At 44.0% G+C, this 24,549-nt stretch overlaps 1 protein-coding gene across 3 annotated transcripts; it reads left to right on the top strand.

Moving 5' to 3' along the window:
- Positions 1–6,825: 6,825 nt before the first annotated feature.
- Positions 6,826–24,251, top strand: WDR61 (WD repeat domain 61). 3 transcript variants are annotated; one of them, XM_033238252.1, is made up of 11 exons: positions 6,826–7,053; positions 11,806–11,856; positions 12,568–12,595; positions 14,241–14,346; positions 14,723–14,895; positions 17,420–17,568; positions 17,807–17,900; positions 19,101–19,194; positions 21,338–21,430; positions 22,135–22,213; positions 23,967–24,249. In XM_033238252.1, exons 2-11 carry the CDS (start codon positions 11,845–11,847, stop codon positions 24,054–24,056), a joined length of 918 nt encoding a protein of 305 aa, XP_033094143.1. In that variant the 5' UTR covers positions 6,826–7,053; positions 11,806–11,844; the 3' UTR covers positions 24,057–24,249. The 3 variants fall into 3 exon arrangements, with proteins under 3 accessions (XP_033094143.1, XP_033094055.1, XP_033094231.1); XM_033238164.1 differs by having other exon boundaries at positions 6,960–7,053; positions 14,222–14,346; positions 23,967–24,251; XM_033238340.1 differs by having other exon boundaries at positions 7,011–7,159; positions 23,967–24,251.
- The last annotated feature ends 298 nt before the right edge of the window (positions 24,252–24,549 follow it).

Below are 24,549 nucleotides of genomic sequence, written 5' to 3'. Positions count from 1 at the left end.
CCTGGGACACGGTGGCCTGGTATCATTCTGCCTGCTTCAGCCTCTCTCTGTGTCTGCCTTATGCAGGGCTACTTGAAAAGACAGTGAATGATTCTCAGGAACAACTATGTCCCTGTGGGGCTGCAGCCTTAGAGGGAGCCTCCCAACCTTAGCATCCTTATGAATTGTAGATCTTTTCAGGACAGGCCTTACATCTTGGAGCTACTTCACCATTAGCCTGGATGTTTACCTATCTTATTCTAAAATCTTTTCATTTCCTCCTGACCTGCAAGACCACAACTCTTATTATAGATGTTTAAATGGCATATACAGTGGCAAGTCTCTCCAGATTTTCTTTACAATGGGCATTCCGCAGATCTGTGAACTTTGATGGGAAAATAATTATATCTTTATTTCCCTTAACCTCTAACTGGAATTTAATAATCTTCTTTAATGATAAATGTATGCAATAAATCCAGGAGTATTAGTAGTACCTGTGACTTTGTCACCAATACAAATCACAAATATTTTCCTATCACATTGCAGCTGTTGCAAGTAATTCTAAATATTGTTTATGCTCATTGCTACTTTAAAATTACAGAACAGGCTGGGAGCCATGGTTCATGCCTGTAATCCCAGCACTTTGGGAGGCTGAAGTGGGCAGATCACTTGAGCCCAGGAATTTAAGACTAGCCTGGGCAACATGGCAAAACCTTTTCTCTACAAAAAAAAAAAAAAAATTACAAAAATTAGCCGGGCATGGTGGCACATGCCTGTAGTTCCAGCTACTTGGGAGGCTGAAGTGGGAGGACCACTTGAGCCTGGAAGACTGGGCTGCAGTGAGCAGTGATTGTGCCACTGCACTCCAGCCTGAGTGACAGAGCGAGACCCTCTCTCAAAAATAAAATAACAGAAGATATTAGACATGCTGCAGTAATAAAGCACATATACTACTGTTTCACAAATATTTTGGTAACTACTTTGATATAATTGGTTTCCTTTGTAATCCTATGTAGTTTTTTCTTATGTACTTAAAAACATTATTCTGCCCCACCTGGCTGTTCTGTGATCTCATGACCTTTCAGTGGGAAGTCAGACTCAGGAGGGCTGCAACCAGCACTGGCCCAAATGACTTCGGTGGTTTCTACAGCACGCTGGAGAGAATCTGAGAAGATTCCCAGCAGGAATTTGGGGATTCTCTGGGTGATGCATCAGTTATTACAACTTTATTTTTACCAGTTTTGCTAAGCAGCAGCAATAGCAGAGATGATTAAGAAAAATGAAAGAAAAAAATACAAAAAGAGAATAGGCATAGATGGTGGTAGCTGCTTTCTTAATGTTGATACTGAGGGCCAAGCTTTCCACTAACCTTTTGTAGTTGCAGAAAACCTCAGATGTAATGGTAGTGTTACAGGATCTTTGGAGGGGTATGGGGGCTATTGATTTTCTTCCTGGGAGCTCCTTTGCCTGAGTTCTTGTCCTGTGTCCAGGAATAATGAGGTACTCAAAGAACTTATTGAGTTTAGCTGTTAAGCAGCTCAGAGAAGACCCACAGTGGGTAGCTCCTCTGAGCAAGTCATCCCATGGAGTGTTCAGCTCTCAGCAGACAGGAGGCCTGGAGAGGGTAGCTCCCCTCTGCCCAATGGTCATCGCGTCGCCTGCTGCTCTCAGCGGAAAGAAGACCCAACCCTGAGGAGGGGAGCTGCTCTTAGCAGAAAAAAGACCTGCTCCTGGAGAAGGAGGCTGTTCTGGGGGATCCTCTCCTCAGGTCATTTGGAAGTCTCTACAGGAGGAAGCAGGCCTCCTCTCCGCAGGTCCTTTGAAAGTCTCCGCAGGTCTCTGCAGCTCTGGCAGACAGTAGCTCCTCTCTACAGCTGCTCTTCCTGCTGTCTCTCTGTCCTCTCCTGCAGTTTGGCTGAGCCCAGGGCTTTTATGGACCTCAGAAAGGAGGAAGTGTGTGCTGATTGGCCCATTGGCAGCCATGGGTGGGCCTGGAGGAGGCACTACAAGCTCCCACTCAGGTCTGTGGGACTGGCAGCCTGGTCCCCAGTCTTCAGTCCCTCCCTGACCTGAAGATGGGGCCTTACTGGAGACCTACCCACTTCTGCCCAGGAAACAATCTGCCTCCCACTGCCATTCATGGCCTCTGGGGCTTGGCCCCAAGCCCTGTTCCAAGATCAGAGCAGGGGTGGCAGCCGAGAGAGGCCAGGCAGCAGGAACAGACATCCCCAAGCGACGGCGGGGGCGGGGGGGTGGTGCAGTGGGGTCCTTTCTGGGGTCCACGAGGGTGCAGGCTGCAGAAACTCTCTGGGTCCTGCACCTAGGAGGGCAGATCTTGCCTGCTGCCAGCCCTCTCCAAGAGCACAGGGAGGCTCGGATCCACAGCCGCAGATTGGGCGGTTGTAGCCCCGCCCAGGAGGGTGGGGATCCTGCCTGCTCCCTAAAGCAGGAGGCCTGAGTCTGCAGCTGCGGTTTGGGCGGCCGGAGCAGCACCCGGGGAGCTCTCCCCAACTCAGAAGGGGCGAGACATCCACCGGCATGCAGCCCCAGCTGTGCCTCCCCGCCACAGCCCTGTGATGGCAGCAGCTACTGCATCAATAGTGTAAACGTTGGCCGGACACGGTGGCTCACGCCTGTAATCCCAACACTTTGGGAGGCCAAGGCGGGTGGATCATGAGGTCAGGAGATCGAGACCATCCTGGCTAACATGGTGAAACCCCGTCTCTACTAAAAGAAATACAAAAAATATTAGCCAGGCGTGGTGGCAGGCGCCTGTAGTCCGAGCTACTTGGGAAGCAGGAGAATGGCGTGAACCCGGTAGGCGGAGCTTGCAGTGAGCCGAGATTGCGCCACTGCACTCCAGCCTGGGAGACAGAGCGAGACTCCATCTACAAAAAAAAAAAAAAAAAAGTGTGAACATTTTGAACTGCATGTATTATTATATCAAGGAGTGGCATATCTTACATGAATGATCTCTTTTGTGTTTAGGTATTCTAAACACTCTTAATGTGAAAATGAAGTGCATGTAGCAAAAACCTTTTACTATATGAAACTTCACAACACTTGTAAAAAAATTAAATTTGGTTTGTGCACAGTGTAACGTTTCTCCTTATATTGTCCAAAATTACACCCACAAACACAAACCGTTCACCCTAATTAGGTGTTGGCCTCAACCTACGCATCTGGGACTGTTCTATTAAACTGCTGCCAGAATCTTATATCCAGTTACCTCCACTTTCTAGAAGGTATTCTGTAATAATGCTATCAAAACCAATTTCTACTCCATATGGATTTTATTTTGCAATAGCAATTAAAATTTTTTCTTCCAAAAAAAACCCCCATTGTTCTGAGACAGGATTCATAGACTTCATCAGATGCCTGAGACATCCACAGTGTAAAAAAGGCCAATTATTCTAGCTTTATAGTCCCAGTGCTAAGGTCATGCCAGCGACCTCATATGTCTGGCCCTCTGGGGGGGATGGGGTGAAAGTAGGTACTTATTACATCCTTTTTGAATGAATGGTTTGGAGTTCTTGTCGTAATTATAGAATTATAAAGCTAGAAAGTCTTTAGTACGATGATTTTCAAAGTGTTTGGCCATGACTCATAGCAAGAAATGTATTTTCATTTGTGACCCAGTAACCTCATGGGTGAAACAGTTTTTATAAAACATGATGTAACTTTACTATGTATGATGCACTCTTATATCTTCTATTCTACTTTTTTCTTAATGTATTCCATTTCTCTTTTTTGAGATGATTAATTGAATTTTTATCCAAAACAACTTGCTTCAATTGAAAATTAATAGTAGCAGATTTGGGAGCAAATAAACAGAAATGGAAAGTCTTAGTATTTGGCTTAATTATTCTACAAGCATGCTGATCACATTTATGCTTTTTTAATTTTAAATTTTAATTAAATTTTAAGTTAAAAGGCATAAATGTGATCAATGTGCTTTTAGAATAATTTGAAGGTGTGGTATTTATAGTTAATGTGTAGAAAAGAAAAAAACCTCACATAACCCCAGATCACACAAATTAAAATTCACTTAGTCATACAGTTGTGAGCACTTTTGATAGCCAAAATTTCACCATTCTTTTTTTTTTTTTTTTTTTTTTTTTTGAGACGGAGTCTCGCTCTGTCACCCAGGCTGGAGTGCAGTGGCCGGATCTCAGCTCACTGCAAGCTCCGCCTCCAGGTTTACGCCATTCTCTCGCCTCAGCCTCCCGAGTAGCTGGGACTACAGGCGCCCGCCATCTCGCCCGGCTAATTTTTTGTATTTTTTTAGTAGAGACGGGGTTTCACAGTGTTAGCCAGGATGGTCTCGATCTCCTGACCTCGTGATCCGCCCGTCTCGGCCTCCCAAAGTGCTGGGATTACAGGCTTGAGCCACCGCGCCCGGCCAATTTCACCATTCTTAAAGTGGGAGTCTTTCAAAAATACTTCTTCATATTCAAAAGCTAAAAGTTAGAGTGAAGATGGCCCAATTATCTTGGTGTGAGAGAGGTAACATAATAATCTATTTCCAAAACTCACAAAAACCCGTAAATGTCACCAACAAAAAACAAAGCAGCGGATTGGCCAAAACCAAGGCAACTGGTTATACTGGAAGGTGGCAGACCACTCATTTAACTGCTAAAAGCCATTGCTTTGTAGTACTAATGTTAATTCCTTCCCACACTTCGAGAACCCACGTCACAGCCAATGCAGGGTCAGTTTCTGTGTATTTAGCTCTGTGGAATGTGCCAGAACACCAGTCAGCACTTAAGTCAATCTAAAGGGAATTCTCTACGGTTTGAAAATCATCTCACTGGCTTTATGATATAATTTGTACATTCTTCCTTAGCTTCAGGGGCACATGCCTGCCCCCTGGTCCAATAGATCCAGAACGGTTACAAGGATATCTTGACTTATAGGAGATGCCACATAAGAATTTTGACAATTCAGTCTTGAAGTCTGCTCACTTTGACCCAAACTTTCTAAGCCAGTGACATGCAGAGGGTCCACCTGGAGCAGATGAAATTTCTGTGGATAGAGATGTCACAGAGCTGGGAAGGAGAGAAATAGCTCTCCAGTCAATATGAGTGAGAAAAATTAGTCATATCACTTTGAAACATGTGAACTTGAGGGTTAAGGATGCTGGCATGCAGGGAAGTCACCTGCGCAGCAGAAGAGTTGCAGGATGTCTTCTCTTTTGTGTTAATGTGAGATTACTGAGGACAAGAGAATAGGTCCTGGGAGATGTGGTGTGTTAGCCAATTTCTGGTCACACACAGCCTCCTCAAAAAGCCCCTAAAGATGGCCAGGCGCAGTGGCTTACGCCTGTAATCCCAGCAACTTGGGAGGCCGAGGGAGTGGAGCACCTGAGGTCAGGACTTTGAGACCAGCCTAGCCAACATGGTGAAACCCTGTCTGTACTACAAACACAAAAAATTAGCTGGGCATGGTGGTGCCTGCCTGTAATCCCAGCTACTGGGGAGGCTGAGGCAAGAGAATCACTTGAACCCAGGAGGCAGGGCTTGCAGTGAGCCAAGATCGTGCCACTGCACTCCAGCCTGGGCAACACAGCGAGACTCTGTCTTAAAAGAAAAAAAAGCCCCCAAAGATGAACTTCACCTACTTGTAAGTGGTCTAATAGTCCTTCATCTCTCTTTATATTTATATTTTTGAACTTTAAAACTAGTTTTTTTGAAAAATATTTTTTAGAACCAGGGTCTCACTCTGTTACCCAGGCTAGAGTGCAGTGGCCCAATCATAGCTCACTGCAGTCTCAAACTCCTGGGCTCAAGTGATCCTTACCCCTGCCTCCCGAGTAGCTAGGTCTACAAGTGCACACCACTGCGTCTGCAATTTTAAAATTTTTTGTAGAGATTGGGTCTCACCATGTTGCCCATACTGGTCTTGAAATCATGGCCAGAAGCAATTCTCCCACCTTGGTCTCCCAAAGTGCTGGGATTACAGGAGTGAGCCACCACATCTGAGCCACAGGGCGGCCTCCAAAATGGGGCATGAGACTCTTCCCATCTCTTTTTTTGTTGTTGCTGTTCAAGACAGAGTCTCACTCTTTTGCCCAGGCTGGAGTGCAGTCGTGTGATCTAGGCTCACTGCAACTTCCGCCTCAGGGGTTCAAGCGATTCTCCTGCCTCAGCCTCCCAAGTAGCTGGGACTACAGGCATGTGCCACCACACCCGGCTAATTTTGTTTTTGTTTCTATTTTTTCACTTGAGATGGGGTTTCACCACGTTGGCCAGGTTGGTTTCAAACTCCTGACCTCAAGTAATCCACCCACCTCCGACTCCCAAAATCCTGGGATCACAGGCATGAACCACCACACCCAGCCCCATCTCTGTTTTTTTTTTTTTCTGTTTTTGAGACGGGGTCTAGCTCTGCCCCCCAGGCTGGAGTGCAGTGGTGTGATCACGGCTCAATGTAGACTCAACCTCTAGGGCTTAAGCGATCCTCCTGCCTCAGCCTCCCAAGTAACTGGAACTACAGGCGTGTGCTAATTTTTTTGAATTTTAGTGGACACGAGGTCTCTCGCTATGTTGCCCAAGCTGGTCTGGAAATCAGGAGCTCAAGCGATCCTCTCACCTCGGCTCCCAAAGTGCTGGGATTACAGGCGTGAGCCACTCTGCCTGGCCCTCCAAAAAAAAAAAAAATTGCCAGTGACAACCTATTAAACTGATATCTGTCACGCTAATGGGTCATGACTAGCAGTTTGAAAGACAAACCTCGATTTCACTGAATTTATTTTAGCAACAAATTTATTTTGCAATGAAATTGCAACACAAGCCCCTAAACCTGCAGTTGCCGGAAGCTAAACGTCTGCGCTTCCAGGAACAAATTTCCAGCTACCACGGCTCTGGAAGCAGGGCGTGGCTTCCTCCCTCCTCTCTCCGCCCACCCCTCTCGGCATCTGCCCGGCACACGGCGTAGCGGCGGCAGGGGGCGCTGCGGCGTGCTCCGCGCCGTGAGGGCGGGGCCGGCGCGATGCCCCGCCCCCTCGTTAGCTCATCTTTGCGCGTCGCAGTCGCGCTGACCCCGGCTTCCGACGTGCGGCCTGGCAGTGCAGTGGTGAGTTGGAGTGCAGGGCCGTTGGGGATGGCGGTCATTAGGGCAGTTGACGGTGCAGGCCAGAGGGCGGGTGAGCGAGGTTGGGCCCGAGGCTGCCTGTAAGCAGGTCCGTTCAGGGATGCTGTAGGCCCTGGGACCTGAGGGTGGCTTCCGTGACTCCATTTGCCTTGGCTGTCCCTCGGTGTACGGGGCCTGAAGGGAGAGAGGGAGGCCCGTAGGTGGCCTCCTTTTGCGTCCTGAGAATGTTCTGGGCAGCAGCGAGATTAGGGCTGGTTTCTCTGCGGAGGAGATCAGTTATCCGTAGGGGGGAGAACGGTATTAACCGAAGTTTTCCAGTAGTGGACCACGCTTGTCTTCTTAGGTAGCGTGCTGGACAGATACAGACATCACTGGACGAGTACAGAGGCTGGGTGCGCTTTACGCCAAGTACCGTGCAATACTGTGAGCTGTTGACTTGTCTGAGTAGTTTCATCGAGGCATCTGTAGTGTTCCTTGGAAACACTGAGCCAGTGATGAATTCTGCCTGGGAAAATTAGGGAAAAGTTTCCCAAAGAGAGAAGATGGCAAGAGAGGGCTAAGGTCTAAAGTCTCTTAGCTCTGACCTTCATAAGACCCTGAAGTAAGAGGTAGTGTATCTTGGTAGCATATACTGTAGATTGTATCCACCTTATAGTGTCCCTTGGGGGCTTCCTTAACCGCTTCTAAGCCTCCATTTTCTTATTAGAAAAGTGGAACTGATAATAAGAAAATAGTGCGAGGTGTACGTTCCAGTGGATGTTTGAAATCTTGGATAGTGAAGGACCCTGACTGACTGACCGTGGACCCTGACCACTTACCGTGGTTTACCTATGTAAAATTTTTCAACTTTACATAGGTTTATTGGGAAGTAGCCCCATTGTAAGTTGAGAAGCATCTATACTGTGTTTTTTCTCATACAGGTTACACATGCATACCTGTGATTACTTAGTTTAATTCGTAAATTAGGCACAGTAAGAGATTGACAACAACAATAAAATAGAATTATAACAGTGTAATAAAATGTATGTGAATGTGATCTCTCTCAAAATCTTACTGCACACTACTCACCTATTTTTGGACTATGGTTGACCTCTGGAACTGTGGAAATCAAAACCTCAGCTAAAAAACTACTGTACCTAGTAAATGGGGTTATGAGGTTTCAGTGAGCTAATCTTTGTGTGTTACTTAAAATAGGACCGGATTCATTGTACATCCTCAAATGTGCACTCATTGATAGAATCACACCCTTGTCTTTTGGAACCCGGGTTTTTGGAGGTTGACTTACCGCAAGCCTTACTTCTTTTTTTGTTTCTATCCATTGCCAAATGTGAGGCCCAGAATGACAGGGAAGAGGACAAGCCTGTGCTTCAGCAGGCAGAAGGCTGTGCTCAAGCAGAGGTTGAATACCATTCCCTTTAGCCAAACTGGCTCTAGCGCTTTCCTGTCTTTCCTACCCTGGGCAGAAAGAACCCTGTTCATGGGTCACAAATGAATAAAACACTACCAACCTGTCTGTAATCCCAGCACTTTGGAAGGCCGGGACAAGAGGATCGCTTGAGGCCAGGAGTTTAATACCAGCCTGGGCAACATAATAAGACCTTGTCTTTACAAAACCAAAACAAAACACTACCAATTTGAGATCTTCATAGGCAAGGATTAGTTATAAATTGTTTGTTTGATTTTCTGTTATTGGAAAACCTTCGGCAGCTTTTTGGGCTGGCAGATTTAAAGAAAGTAACCTGAACCTGGATGCCTTAACTGTACGGTCCCTTAAATTGACAGTGGGTAGAACTGCGAGGGCCGTGAACTTGGATGAGAGGAAAAATTGCATCTTTGTTTCCTAACCTCCAACTGAAATTTAGCATTTTCTTCCACTATGAATGTAGGCAATAAATCACATTAGCAGTGTGACTTTGTTACGAATATAAATTACAGATATTTTCATATCACGGTATTGTGTAAGCTCATTTACAACTTTGAAATTATGGTAGTTATTAAATTTGCTTCTAGATTGCATATATAATGAGCCAATAAAGAAGCACATATGTTTTTGTATTTTAATAAAATTTTAGCATATAGTCTATCCTCATTATTTGTGGATTCTGTATTTATGAATTCACCTACTCACTAAAATTTATCTGTAGCCCCCAAATTAATACTTAAAATGCTTTTGTGGTCTTTGGAAGACATGACTTTTTTTCACATAAAAATTTTAGTCGCTTGATGCACATGTTCTCAGCTGAAGTCAAACAAGGTGACACTGCCTTCTTGTCAGCTCTCATATTGTAAACAAATGTCATTTTTGCAGTCTTTGGTGCTACGTTTTTCTCTGTGCTTTTTGTCGGTGATTCCACTGTTTGAGATAGCCCCCAAGCATAGTGCTGAAGTGTTTCTAAATGCAAGAAGTCTGTGATTTGTCTTACGGAGAAAATATGTGTGTTAGATAAGCTTTGTTTAGGTATGAGTTCAATATTAATGAATTACTGATGTATATTCAGTAAGTGCCTCTAAACATAAACACACATAAAACATGATTATGTATTGATTGGTTGACAAGAATGTGCCCAGAGGCTCTCAGGAACCGGTTTCCCAAGGAACAGTGGTTCTCTATTGGATAATTTAGTGTCTGTAGCGACTTCTTAGAACATAATTGTTGCCGGGCGCGGTGGCTCAAGCCTGTAATCCCAGCACTTTGGGAGGCCGAGACGGGCGGATCACGAGGTCAGGAGATCCAGACCATCCTGGCTAACACGGTGAAACCCCGTCTCTACTAAAAAATACGGAAAACTAGCCGGGCGAGGTGGCGGGCGCCTGTAGTCCCAGCTACTCGGGAGGCTGAGGCAGGAGAATGGCGTAAACCCGGGAGGCGGAGCTTGCAGTGAGCTGAGATCCGGCCACTGCACTCCAGCCTGGGCGACAGAGCGAAACTCCGTCTCAAAAAAAAAAAAAAAAAAAAAAAAAAAAAAAAAAAAGAACATAATTGTTGTGAATAATGAGAACCTACTGTAATTGGTTTCATTTCTAAACCTGTGTATTTTCTGTAAAGACATCCTGAGCCAGAGTCTGGTGGCTCACTCCTGTAATCCCAGCACTTTGGGAGGCCAAGACAGGAGGATTGCTTGAGCCCAGGAGTTCAAGACCAGCCTAGACAACATAGGGAGACCCCCATCTCTATAAAAAATTAAAATATCCAGGCATGGCACACACCTGTAGTCCCAGCCACTCAGGGGGCTGAGGTGAGAGAAGACTTGGCCTGGGAGGTTGAAGCTGCAATGAGCCATGATTGCACCACTGCACTCCAGTCTGGGTGATGGAGCGAGACCCTATCTTGGGAAAAAAAAAAAAAAAGGCCACTAAAGGGGGTCTGTGGCACACACAAAGAAATAAGAACCATTAGCCCTTAATGTAGCCTGAGAAATTAGATCTATTCTTTTTTTTTTTTTTTTTGAGACAGAGTCTTGCTCTGTCGCCCAGGCTGGAGTGCAGTGGCACGATCTCGGCTCACTGCAAGCTCCGCCTCCTGGGTTCACACCATTCTCCTGCCTCAGCCTCCCGAGTAGCTGGGACTATAGGCGCCACTACCACGCCTGGCTAATTTTTTTTTTTTTTTCTGTATTTTTAGTAGAGATGGGGTTTCATTGTGTTAGCCAGGATGGTCTTGATCTCCTGACCTCGTGATCCGCCCACCTCGGCCTCCCAAAGTGCTGGGATTACAAATGTGAGCCACCATGCCCGGCTTTTTTTTTTTTGAGACGGAGTCTCGCTCTGTCACCCAGGCTGGAGTGCAGTGGCACGATCTCGGCTCACTGCAAGCTCCGCCTCCTGGGTTCACACCATTCTCCTGCCTCAGCCTCCCGAGTAGCTGGGACTATAGGCGCCCACTACCACGCCTGGCTAATTTTTTTTTTTTTTTTCTGTATTTTTAGTAGAGATGGGGTTTCACTGTGTTAGCCAGGATGGTCTTGATCTCCTGACCTCGTGATCCGCCCACCTCGGCCTCCTAAAGTGCTGGGATTACAAACGTGAGCCACCATGCCCGGCTTTTTTTTTTTTTTGAGACGGAGTCTCGCTCTGTCACCCAGGCTGGAAAGTGCAGTGGCACGATCTTGGCTCACTGCAACCTCCGCCTCCTAGGTTCAAGTGATTCTCCTGCCTCAGCCTCCCAAGTAGCTGGGACTACAGGTGCGCGCCACTACGCCCAGCTAATTTTTGTATTTTTAGTAGAGTCATGGTTTCACCATGTCAGCCAGGATGGTCTCAATCTCTTGACACCGTGTCTCCCTCCAGCCTCTGCCCTTATTTACCTGACTATTGGCTCTTAAAGGCATTTTTGGTTGAGACCTTTGCGTGTAACATAAGAACTTTACCATCTTTGGATTTCCCCTTGTTTGTTTGTTTTTAATAAATAATATTTCGTATTAAAAGGAGAAGTGGTTTTCTTCTCTCTAAAAAGCAGCAAAGGACAGAGACTGGTTACTCTCTGTAGTCACACTTGAGGTGAAGAAACCGTGGGATGGGATTAGCTGTTAGTTGAGTCCCTAGGTTCAGAGGAAGAAAAAAGACCATACCACCTGGTAGGGAGTGTGAAGGGGGTTCCAGGGACTGATCCATAGAAGGGCATCAGAACAACTTCATAATAAGGAGTTGCCTTATTTTCTTGGTCAAGGGGAACTTCCTGTGTGCCCTTCTATCCTAATAACACCCCTCACTGAAATCCTGGTGTTGTTTCCACAGAACTGTCTGGCCTTTTGCCCTTGATCCTTGGTTAAGGAAATGACCAACCAGGTAAGGCCCATGTTGAAGGGAAGAATATCAGTTGGTCTCTTTGCCAAGTTCAAGTCCAGTAGGTTTTCTGGATGTGTAGTCAAGAAAGTAGCATCTCATTCTTGCCGTGCTCCTAAAAAGCTGGATGACCCTGGGTACCTAGTCGCCTAGTTACCACAGTGTTAGGTGGGACTAGTAAAATGCAAATACTAAGAGGAGGACTGGTTCCCTCTAAGTCTTTACCACAGTTTAGTGAGTAATAGAAGAAGCTTAAAAGATGTTGTACAAAAGAAAAAGCAGCAAGATCAGGATAGAAGATAGAACGGGAGAAACAGATCTTTGTAATAAGATTAGGGACGAAGTTAATAGACTATTATGCATGCTGTGTGCTCTTATGCAGCTGCAAAATTTAACCTGCAAACTGGACTCTGAGCTTCCTTGGTGATCAGAACAGAAAAAGAAAACATAATTTATTGGTCTCTTCTTGGGTGAGTGTGGGTAGTAGGAAGGGGGAGAGAGTGTCAGTTTCTTTAAGAATTTTTTTTCTGATAGGACTGTACAAATCTTGCATGAGTGGGAATCAAGGAGCTTGTAGGATGGCCAGGTTGACAGCAGAGGAAGTAACTAACACGGTAGTGACTCTATCTACTTGGGGAGGAATGCTTTCTGGAGGCAATGTGAGACATCTGAAATCTGACCATGGGTTTAATGTGGCTTCTGTTCTTTTTTTAGTATGGTATTCTCTTCAAACAAGAGCAAGGTAAGTAGCCTGCCTGTTTAAGCAATTCATCTGTGAAAAAAACTGTTGTCCCTGGTTTCTTTAAGACTTGTCATGCTGACCAGATATGCAGTTTTCAAGTATACTCACTTTGCAGAAGAATTGGCAGCTGAAAACAAATACTCTTAAAAAACAAACAACAGCAACAACAACCACAAAAACCTGAACAACCAACTAAAAAAAAAAAGCAGTCATCATGATAGGTTGGAGGCTTCCAGGCTGAGGAAAATTTTCCCACCTGAGGAAGACATGACCGAGCTTCCCAGCTGGCGAGGTGGAAGAAGGAAATGCTTTGAGCCTCAAAACTCTGTTAACGCCGGCTCATCCGGGGAGGTGAACGTGAGCCTTTTTGTGAACTCAGAACTTGCTTTGGCCCTTAATGAAAGTGATGCCTATAATAGTGAGATGAATTTCTTTTGAGGCCACTGAGTGCATGGGGAGGGCTGGGAGCTGTGCAACAGTGGCAGTGGCAGGGATGGGAGAGCAGGCCGCAGGTCAGAGTGGGCTGGGATTGTAGCTGACCAGTGGTCCAGAGCTTTGTATCCAAAAAGGAGTCATGTCTGTGCATGGGCTGCTCACCCATCTCATTTCTTCACTATAGCCTCCATGAGTTTGGGAAAGCCTAAGGAATTTGTGGAATGCCTAATCAAAGCTCTTCCTCTCTAAGTAGTGACATGTAGGTAGTTTGACATTTAAGCCAAAAGCATCATCCAGGTTAGCTAGTGTAAGTAACTAATAGGCTAATTGGGCATGCCAGTCAACTACCTTATATGTAGCTATTGTCATCCAGGTGGCAAGTTAGCAGGCTTGAGTTAGATGGGGTTTGAAATGGAAGCCACAACTCTGTCTGTAATGCATAGCTGTTTAAGTTTAATGCCTTTATATTCATATTTTGGGAAGGTATCGCTGGAGAATTGTTGCCAGGCAGGGGTAAAGCCTCCATGTGCACTTGTCACATTTTTACATCCACACCGGGTCTGCACATACAACGGTGTGGCCTACAGCTTACAGACTTAGATTTAAGGTAGACTTTAATTAATAGAGATTGGATTTGAATGCTAGCACCTCTCATTCCTTGTCTATACAATGAGGATATTAATAGTACCCACTTCATAGGATTGTTGTAATAATTGGCCCATTAACCATAATAAAGATACTTGTGGGGAAAGGCAACTTATTATATGGAGGCTATATTAGGTATTTTCTTTTAGATCTATACTGTTTAGAATTGAACTGCCTACTCGTTTCCAAAGATCTTTACGGAGTATCTGTTACCTGGTTTAGGTCTTTTCTTGGTAGAAGGGGGTCTTCCCCACTGGTTTTACTTGTTTTAGCCAAGTGATAGCCATTGTAGACTCCTATATACCAGATAGCATGCTAAAAGAAAGGGCACTGGATTTAGAGTCCAAAGTACTACCATCCCATCCGATAAGCATGAGATTTAGGGCAAGTAGCTTCTTCAGAACCTCCAATTTTCATATGTGGCCCCAAAATTTCAGTAAAAGCTGTATAGGAAAGCACTTTGTAAAATAGTAAAGCAAATACGAATAAACGTTACCTTACAATTGTTGAACAGTATTTCAGCTTCATTAAGTCATATGCAAGAAGACTTTACTTTCCATTCTAGCCCATGATGATGCCATTTGGTCAGTTGCTTGGGGGACAAACAAGAAGGAAAACTCTGAGACAGTGGTCACAGGCTCCCTGGATGACCTGGTGAAGGTCTGGAAATGGTGAGTACCTCTCCCCTAACATACAGCTTTGGAAAATTGGGGGCTGAGGTTTTGCTTCTGAACTCTCCAGTTGCAGTCTGGGAAATACTTTTTTCTAGGCAAGAAATCTATAGCAATATGGTGGTATAAAACAGCAGCTTCTTTTTCCAACTTGTTTTCCTGTTACTCTGTATTAAAGCCCTAAAGTTTAAAAAAAAATCTTAAAGTCCTACATTGAAAACCTGGCAGCATTTGGTGTTCTGTAGCTCATTAACTCTTCTCTGATTCTGTATTTCATAGACCATTGGTATTGCATAGTCACAGGGACCCAGAATTTCAGATGCCAGGTAAAGTGTGTTCTGTGTGAAGAAATCCATTTCTCTGTCCCCTGTTGAAGGCGTGATGAGAGGCTGGACCTACAGTGGAGTCTGGAGGGACATCAGCTGGGAGTGGTGTCTGTGGACATCAGCCACACCCTGCCCATTGCTGCATCCAGCTCTCTTGATGCTCATATTCGTCTTTGGGACTTGGAAAATGGCAAACAGATAAAGTCCATAGATGCAGGACCTGGTAAGAGTTTTACTTGTAGGGGAGATAATGGAGGCTCATGATTTCTTTTCCAAAATCTTTAGGGATAGATGTGTTTTACAGCTCAGAATTTTTTGGATTTGAGAGGGATGATAATGGATGCATGAACTGTATTTCACATAATATCTTCAGTGGGGCTGGAAACAGCACTCTAATGAAACACTCTGCAACTAAACGTGAGTATTTACACTAAGTGAGATAAATAAAAGCTATAAATAGCCCTGTGTCAATTCAGCTTAGATTTTGCTGCCAAATGAATTTTGGTAGTAAACCTGTGGAAAAAGCTAGTAGTTTCCAGAGCTTTTTGGATTTCAGAACTGCTGGTCTGGGGTTTTTGACCTGTATTTTGTGTTTTCGAGAGTTTCTCTATTTACCATGTTCTGAACTGCTTCATTCACTGCCTTATGGAAGCCTAGAATGTAAAGCGTGGGGTCCTTATATATGTGTATCATGGTCAGCCCTACTCATTTTGATTAAAGGGTGTGATTCCTGGTATGTGATACATTTGAAACTTTTAAGAAACATCGATTTTTTTGTTTTAAGTACTGTAGAACAGCATAATCTTGTCCATCAGCCTTGGTAAACATCATCTGAGATGACGGAAGTTAATGATGTCATAGGCTGACTGATGTGGAGCACAGAGGACATTTCAGGATTCTTTTGAGCTTCACATTTACTTATAAATGGCTGCACAACTTTCCCCAGCAGAACCTGCTCTGCCAGAACGGGTGGTAACCGCTAGAGGGTGCGAATAGCCTGGCATTCTGTGGCACACCCCTTTGTGGGCTGATGATAGAAGAGCTGCTTAGGTGTTCCATGAACACAGTTTCCTGATTGATGCCCTGGATGGATTCACCTCCCACGAGTTATGCTCAGTAGCCACTCTAGGCTGTTCCTGTATTAGAAATAATGATGGTTCCAGAGTTTTTAAAGAGGCTGGGTTGTCTGGAAACTGAGTGTATTTTCCCTCAGAAGCAATATTTCTTGTCTGTAATTCTTACCACTGGAGCTCTTTTAAGAATATGCATACCCAGTCCATATTTTGGATCCACTGAATCATAGTGTTCGGAGTACGTGGGGTGGGATATATATTTGGAAAAAGCTACCCAGATGCACCCTGACTCCCCAGATGGTTGTCTTTACATGTGCCCTTACTCTGCTTACGTTACTTACAGAGGACTTGGGTCCCCAAACTATCCTGCAAAGTCCATTAAAACTCTAATATATAAGTATGGTCTTAAGAAAAGAGGAAGAGGCAGAACTGTTTCTACCTTTTCATCTTGGGCACCTAAGCTTTCCTAGGGGTCATAATGCTGGTGTCATTGCATGCTGGTTGCAGCCCTGGGCACGAGGCAGCTGAAGAAATCATTGCTGGATTGGTTCCAAGTAAAAGGATGGCGTATGTATCCAGCTCACTTTCCCTGATAAAACAGTACCTTTTACTGGGTGTTGTCCAAGTGTGGCAAGGTTTTAAAGGTTACTGTTATGAATGAAAAAGACAGAAGAGGCCAGGCGTGGTGGTGGTGGCTCATGCCTGTAATCTCAACACTTTGGGGAGCTGTGGCGGGTGGATCACTTGAGATCAGCAATTCAAGATCAGCCTGGCCAACATGGTGAAACCCCATTTCTACTAAAACATACAAAAAATTAGCTGGACATCTGGATGTGGTCGTGTGCGCCTGTAGTCCCAGCTACTCGGGAAGCTGAGGCAGGAGAATAGCTTGAACGCAAGATTATACCACTGCATTCTGGCCTGGGTGACAGAGCGAGACTCAATCTCAAAAAAAAAAAAAGATAGAAGAATGGAGTCTGAAAGTTGGGTTTATATTCTTTTTGGATAGGAGTCTGCATAAAACTAGATAAGGCCATTAAACAGCCAACAGTTATTTGGTCCAGTAACAAAAGCAAGCATTGCTATTGACAGCTAAAGAGCAGCTAAATTCATCTGAAGGTAAAACTCCTCAGATGAGTTTGGGTCTGATAAATGTAGGGAAAATGAACACTTAGTTTCTACCTATCTTGAAAATATGCATGGAGAATCTGAACCACCACAAAGGAAGATAAAAAAAGAAGAGAGACAATCCCCAGTCATGGAGAAGTGAGGAAGTAGGAGGAAGCGAAGACCACGAGTGTACCAGTCTTTGTGTGGACATATGTTTTCATTAGGAGTAGAATTACTGGGTATTGTGGTGTTTGTTTTCACTTAAACTGTCAAACTGGTTTTCAAAGTGGCTGTGCCATTTTACATTCCCACCAGTGTATGAAGGTTCTGGTTTCTCCACATCCTTGCTAACACTTGATGTTGTCCTATTTTTATTAAAAATTTAAGAAACCCTTAAACTAAATTTAAACTTGATAAAGAATTAGCGTCTTTACAACATAATTTTCTGAATCAGGACACTGCTACTCCAATTTAAAAAGATGTGTCTTTTGGTAAAACTTTAGTTTTTAAAATTAAGGCCAAGTCTTTTCACACTGTATTTTTGTCCTTCTTTTTTCTGTTCAGTGGATGCCTGGACTTTGGCCTTTTCTCCTGATTCCCAGTATCTGGCCACAGGAACTCATGTTGGGAAAGTGAACATTTTTGGTGTGGAAAGTGGGAAAAAGGAGTATTCTTTGGACACGAGAGGAAAATTCATTCTTAGTATTGCATATGTAAGGAAACATTGCTCTCTTTTCTCCTTCTGATTCTTTCAGTTTGCCCTTCCAGCCTGTTGCAGTCCTTGGCACAGATTCTGCCTTGGTCTGGTCAGGCAGCTGCTATCTCACTGGTGTGGTTTGCCAGGTTGCTGGTTAGACCTGTAGACAGCAGGAGGTTTGCTTGAGTTTGGTAGGGATAGCTTAACAACATGGGGTCTGAAAGTGCTAATTTTTCCATATGTTCTCTGAACAGAGTCCTGATGGGAAATACCTAGCCAGTGGAGCCATAGATGGAATCATCAATATTTTTGATATTGCAACTGGAAAACTTCTGCATACGCTGGAAGGTATATATCATCATCTTATTTTTATAAACTTGGTTATCAAATCACAAAGGAAGAATTATTCTTTCATTAAAATGCCATTAAATGGCAAACGGGCATTAGATTGACAAGATATCAATCTCAGTTGGAAAACTGAAATGCCTCCAGGTTTTAATCTTGTCACTATAGGTTTTTTTTTTTTTTCTTTTAGAGACAGGGTCTTGCTACCAGACCGGAGTGCATGGGTGTGATCATAGCTCACTGTAGCCTTGAACTCCTGGGCTCAAGGGATCGTCCCACCTCAGCCTCCTGGGTAGCTGGGACTACAGGTGCACACCATGATGTCTGGCTAGTTTTTAAATTTTTTGAGGAGATGGGGTCTTGTTATGTTTCCCAGACTGGTCTCCAACTCCTGGCTTCAAGAGATCATCCCGCTTTGGCCTCCCAAAATGCTGGGATTACAGACATGAGCCACCATACCTGGCCTGTCACTGTAGTTTTAACCTAGACATACTAGTTCTTGTAACAGTGTTAAATGCTTGTTTGGGTGAACAGACTTACTTTTTATTGATTATATCATCTATCACATTATATATATGTGTGTGCTAATATTTATTTTGCCTATTTCTGTCATTTTGGATTCTGACGAACTTTGTGATTGAAAACAACTTTTTGTTGATAATTTGAAGGTGGATGAAAGTATTGTGCCCACTGTCCACACTGGTGGCCTCTGGAAAGGAGGACTGGGTAGCTAAAGAACAGGGGTAGATTGGAGGGAGACCTTATTACACATACTTTCGTGCGGTTTTGAATTCTAATCAAGTGACTTTATTACCTCCTCACATTGCTATAGTTTATCCTTTACACTGTAATAAAGGATTTGGTAGGGAAATAACATCTTAATTTGTTCAACCTTACAAATCAGGAGCAATGTATATTTCCTTGTGTGGCCATATTTGTAGTAGAGAAGTTCTTTAAAACAATGCATGCTGAGGGCAGGGAAGGGAACTAAAGAGAAATGGCTCCAGGAGGAGAGACTGGGGTTATGTGGATGTTTCGAGAACATTAAGAGGAAAGGCCCAGTCAGAACTCTTGCTTTTCTGCCTGAAGCACCTGAGTATTTCAACTCAGTGGCTTGTAATCATTAAAAGGGGCATTGTCAGTGGGAAGCTGAGTGAGGAGGCAGTGGTTCACCAGATTAACAAGGGCCTTTATGAATTTCAGGCCATGCCATGCCCATTCGCTCTTTGACCTTTTCCCCGGATTCCCAGCTCCTTGTCACTGCTTCAGATGATGGCTACATCAAGATCTATGATGTGTAAGTTACCTGTCGAGATTCAAGGTGTCTCCCTTACTACTGATGTCCATCTTGTCCCCTTATTGTTACAAGGAGCCCTAGGGAGCAGCCCTAGTAAAGACCTGTGCTCAAGTCACATCAGACACCTTGACTCCCCAGGCGGTCCTCCCCCATTCAGCGCCCATTTTTAGTGTGTGTCCTCAAGGGCTGCTTGGAGGAGGATGTGCATGGGTTCCCTGGTAGGATCAGATACTTGCTACTTTTTCTTAGGCAGCCTGATTTTTGTGAGCTTACTGATTTCAAATTCTTTCGGATAGGTAAGTAATATACAGATGAGGAAATGGAGCCGTGGGCTGTAGCTGGCCCCTGGGGACAGGAAAAAATTAGAGCATCCATTTTCAAGGGTAGGGCTCTTCTGGCAGACATGCCTCTGCCCTAGTTAGGGAGCAGTCAGTTTATAAGCCGCCCTGCTACAGGTCTAGATGGGAGTGTTTTTGGTTTTGGCCTTTGTGAGTATAGAAGCAAGTTAATCATCCTCTTTCATTCACAGCCATCATTGTAAACCTGTGCAGACCCCCTTGTCTTCTTGTTTTCCCCCATCAGTTTTAGCCCTGACTCCTATTCCCTACTGAGGTACCCCCTGTAATGTGCTGGATCTGTGTTCTTCATACTGTGACTCAGTGCTATGGTCAGCTCTCCCTGCCAGGCGTGCCTCTGGCTCATTGCTCCTGAACATGGCATTCTAATCCACTGCAGGGTGCCAAGACCTCCTCCACCTGCACGTACTGCAACCCTGACCATCCGTGTGTGTTCTTTCAGGGGCCTGTGATAATTGCTTTCGAGTTTAAACCTCACAGTAGGAACACTGCTCCCTCTAGCCCACTTCTGGTTAAAATGCAGTTTTTTATGGCAAAAGATTATCAGCTAGACGTAGAATTCTAACTGCAGTTTTTGGAATTAGAACTGAATGAGGGTGCTACAGCCGAGAGGAGAAGATGTCTCTGTAGAGTTGTACTTGCCTGATAGTGGCAGAGGCAGTATAAATGCAGCAGGTCCTTACATTTGTGACTTTATGATTTCCATTGCCACTGTTTTATTGATCCTCCCAGCAACCAATGAGGTAGCAGCACAGATTAGTGTCCCCATTTTGCACATGAGAAACCCAAGCTGAGGTGGTGATTTGCCCAAGGAGGTGGTACTGAATGAAGACCCAAGACTGTTTTTTTTCACCCAATATTGATGCATTATTATTTATTAAAGTCCATATTTTACATTAGGGTTTACTCTTTGTGTTGTACATTCCATGAGTTTTAACAAATATATAATGACGTGTAGCCACCACTAACTACAGTATCATGCAGAATAGTTTCACTGCCCTGAAAATCCCATGCTCTACCAGATCATCCCTTCCTCCCACCTTGAGCCCCTAGCAACTACTGATCTTTTTACTAAGGCCCAGGACTTTTTACCCTCCCATGGTCCCACTGTATCCCACTGAGACTGCCTCCTGGCCCCTAACTGAGGTCTGCTCCACTCTGTTGGGTTCTGTGTTCAGGGGTAAAATTGCTGACCTCAGTTAGGCCTTATGGTGGTTCTCCTGCCAGAGGTGATTGGGTTTCATTTTTATTAAAAAAGTGAAAATAGCTGTTGTAATTAGACCTGTCTTGTTCTTGATTAGGTTTAAAATAGTCTCTCCAAGCTGCATCTGTCATAATGAATACATCTTGATGCTTTCCTTGGACTAGGAGCACTGGCTCCATATGGAAAGGCTGCCGGTGCAGGCCAGAGTCTGAACCTGCCCTTCTCCTGAGATGGCTTCCTTGCCCCGTTGGTTCTCAATTTCCTCATCTTAGGGGTTGGCTTGCGAAGCCTCTATAGTGTAGTTCTTTGTTCATTTTGAGCTTCAGCTCTTTGCTTGTTAAGGATTTTATTCTTGGCTCTTGGTGGCATCAACACATTATGGGTTAATGCTGCTATTAAAATTTGTCTCTAATGCATGATGCTACTTCATTGAAAGGGGAATTTGTGATACAGTATTCATGGTCATTATAAGGATAGCAGATTTGGTCCAGTTTATGGGCAGAGTTAATAATAAACTTTCCACTTCGGTGATTATACTCTAGAAATTAACATCTCAATTTTGTTTGAACCTTTCCCATTTCAGACAACATGCCAATTTAGCTGGTACGCTGAGTGGCCATGCCTCCTGGGTGTTGAACGTTGCGTTCTGTCCTGATGACACTCACTTTGTTTCCAGGTACTTAATGATTCTTAGCAGTTTCTAAAATGCTGGGGAGATGAGGGCAGTCTTCCTGTATAGATTGCCTTAACATTTAAAGATGTTTGACTCTTTTTTATTCAGTTAGCCTTTGTTTTCTGCAGTTCTTAAAATTTTTATTTAGTGAAGTTAGTTGACCTTAGCTGGAACAAAAGTCAACAAGGAATCCTTTTAAACAGTTAAACTCTTAGTTTTTTCATTATAAATTGAGGCTTCTACCAAAGTGACTCTAAGGTAGACTTGTGTTCCAATGGTAACTTCAAATATGTAAATGTTTGTAAAATGTTGTTTATAGATCTCAGTGTTGGTCAGCCCTGGGATGGTCAAGACAGTTGGAAAGCAGGAGATGGACAACTTGAAGGCATTGCACAGTGCTTTAGAGGCCTCCTGCGAGCCTTGGTTTTGAAGTTTTAACAGGCCTCCCTCCCATCTGGAAATAGGTAGCTGTGTCTGAGACTCCTGGAGAACAATTAAAATGAGGGCCAGGCAGATCAGAATTTCAGGAAAACGGCTACCCTGTGAGGAGGGAAAGCCACCCAGTGATGATGCAATACCTGTCCATTTCCTGTACTGAGGCATGGGGGTTGGGGGTTCTGAAGTTAGAAGAATGTAAGTCATCAAAGGATTTTTGGTCGAAGGCCTTCCAACTTCAAACCGATACTAATGTTCACTTTTTAAAATAGTTCGTCTGACAAAAGTGTAAAAGTTTGGGATGTTGGAACGAGGACGTGTGTTCACACCTTCTTTGATCACCAGGATCAGGTATGGCATTACTATTTCATCTTTAGATAGCTGGGGTTGTTTGACCATTGTACCAAAGAGGTTCTTTTCCTAACCTTGTTGCTTGAGCTGTAGATGCCAGTAGATGCCTGGGCCTGAGCTGTTGTGTCTGCTCAGTCATCCATGTAGCCAGAGTTCCTGTGCACAGTCTGGGGTGCAGAGGCTGGGATGTGCTGTCAGCCTAGCAACTCACGAGGCATATCCCCACACAGGCCGGAAGACATCGTGTTAGCCCCTCAGCCTTTAAATGCCGTCTTTGGAAATTGCTGCAGCTGGTGTCTGGGGCCCTCTCCTGGGGGCTGCTGGGCCATGGCAGGCTGCTGGGCCATGGCAGGCTCACCAACGACCTTCCTCTTCAGGAGATTCCATTGCTTATCACTTGTCATTTTTGGAACTGTCCAAAGAAGAGATGTGATTTTTTTTTTTTTTTAATATAGTAGAAGCTGGAAATTCTTACAAGTTTTTTGGCTTTAGTGGTATTGATAACTTTTGTTTCAGTCTTTAAAAGGAAACTGTTCTCACAAGCCTCTTTGTCTTTGCCACGGTGACTATGTGAAATAGTAAAGGTGTTCTAGTGCAATACTGCTCAGTCTTGCATGTGTGCTTGTATCCCCTGGGAACCTAGTCAAAATGCAGATGCTGCTTCACTAGGTCTGGCATAGGGCCTGGGATTCTGCATTTCTAACAGGCTCCCAGGTGAGGCCAAGGCTGCTGGTCCTAACCACACTGTAAGGTCTTGGGGAACTAAGCATAGAAAATAAAACGTCCATGGCAGTATAAAATTGGCTTTTAATACATTTTAAATATTTTTAGATGGTCCTATAGATTTCTTCTCTTTGAAATGAAACTTAAAGTTAACTAATATTGTTCATGCTTTTTACTTTTCACCTTAAATTGTTTCCAACAAAATTGAGGGGGTTGAATCTTGATATTCCACTCCTGGATTTAAACATCTTACTCAAGGAGTAAGTCCTGGCTAGCTGTGTTGCCTTGTATGCATGGATCATTGCAGTGCTGTTTCAGAGGCTGGAGTGAAAGGCCATCATGCAGCCCAATCCCAACACTAAAATCAGAATAGGGTGACAGGCTTACCACCCAAAATCACCTCCTAATAATCAGGAAGTTATTCCTGACTAGAGAAACTCCAACCACATCAATTCTGTCTGGGAAGGAGGTGTGAATCAGTTAATTCAACACATAGCAAATAAAAATCTATGGTCCACAGTATCATGTTGTCTAGCTCCTGGGGACAAGCAGGCTCCATAGGCCACTCATAACAGAGTGAGAATTATTGACCGTGGGGGGTGGACAAAAGGGGCCAGCTGAGGAGCAGTTTGTGATTTTCCCTATAGGCAGTGATCTCGGGGTAGTTGTCGGGCCTCTTTCTTCCTGGAAGCATAAATGTTGGTATCTTACGACTTCCATCTTTCTGGCATTAGGTTACCTCAGGATTCTGACTCTTTGAAAGGGTTATAGATAATCTTGATTAGTACTGTATTTAAAAATGATTTTTTTTTTTTTTTTTTTTTTTTTGGAGTATGGGAAGGGACAGGAATGCTAATTAAATAGCAATACTGGAAGGTGCTTGGTTAAAGCCTCCATGCTCACTGATTTAGAAAGTACAATATCCTCATCTCAGTTTTTGTAGATTCAGAATAATGAGAAAATAAGGCTGTTCATTTCATAAATATTATAAATAAAGGCATTTGTAGAACTTTTTTTTTTTAATTTACAGGTCTGGGGAGTAAAATACAATGGAAATGGTTCAAAAATTGTGTCTGTTGGAGATGACCAGGAAATTCACATCTATGATTGTCCAATTTAAACATCAAAGTCTCCAGGCTTATGCTGCAAAGAGAATGTACGGATTGATCATGACATTCCTTACCTTTTTAGGCTTAAAAGAAATATAGCATTTATTGTAGCAAAGACTTGAATTTTGTAGATACAATATAAACCTTTTCATGTTTTATTGGGAATGCTGTTCATACTTTAACATAAAGCTTTCTTAATGCAAACACCAGTGTCCTTGAACATGCTTCTTTTTTCAGTTACCCTATTACCAGTGAAACAGTGAGAGGGATTGGCATTAAGAGCAAATCTCTGCCTTAGCCATCAAGACATCCAGGCACTTCTTTAACTTTCCGGCTTAGAAATACAGGCTTTTCCAGGGAATTGACTCATGCAGTGAGATACAGCAGCGAGCTCCCCAGAGCTGTGATAAAGAAGCTAATCTATTTTAGAATGGAGTCCTGAAGGAAAGAGTATATTTGACTGCATAGGAACATTATGTACTCCTGTCTTTCTGGGCGTCCTTC

This window comes from Trachypithecus francoisi, unplaced genomic scaffold, assembly GCF_009764315.1.
Source record: "Trachypithecus francoisi isolate TF-2019V2 unplaced genomic scaffold, Tfra_2.0 Contig00110, whole genome shotgun sequence".
Classification (NCBI taxonomy): Eukaryota; Metazoa; Chordata; class Mammalia; order Primates; family Cercopithecidae; genus Trachypithecus; species Trachypithecus francoisi.
This window is presented reverse-complemented; position numbering and strand designations above follow the sequence as displayed.

Excerpts from the sequence above, each read along its gene's own strand:
- WDR61 (XM_033238164.1), top strand. The coding sequence starts at position 12,569 with ATGGTATTCTCTTCAAACAAGAGCAAG. Across the intron at positions 12,596-14,221 it reads TCTCTTCAAACAAGAGCAAG|ACTTTACTTTCCATTCTAGC; the intron begins GTAAGTAGCCTG and ends ATATGCAAGAAG. Across the intron at positions 17,569-17,806 it reads TCATTCTTAGTATTGCATAT|AGTCCTGATGGGAAATACCT; the intron begins GTAAGGAAACAT and ends TTCTCTGAACAG.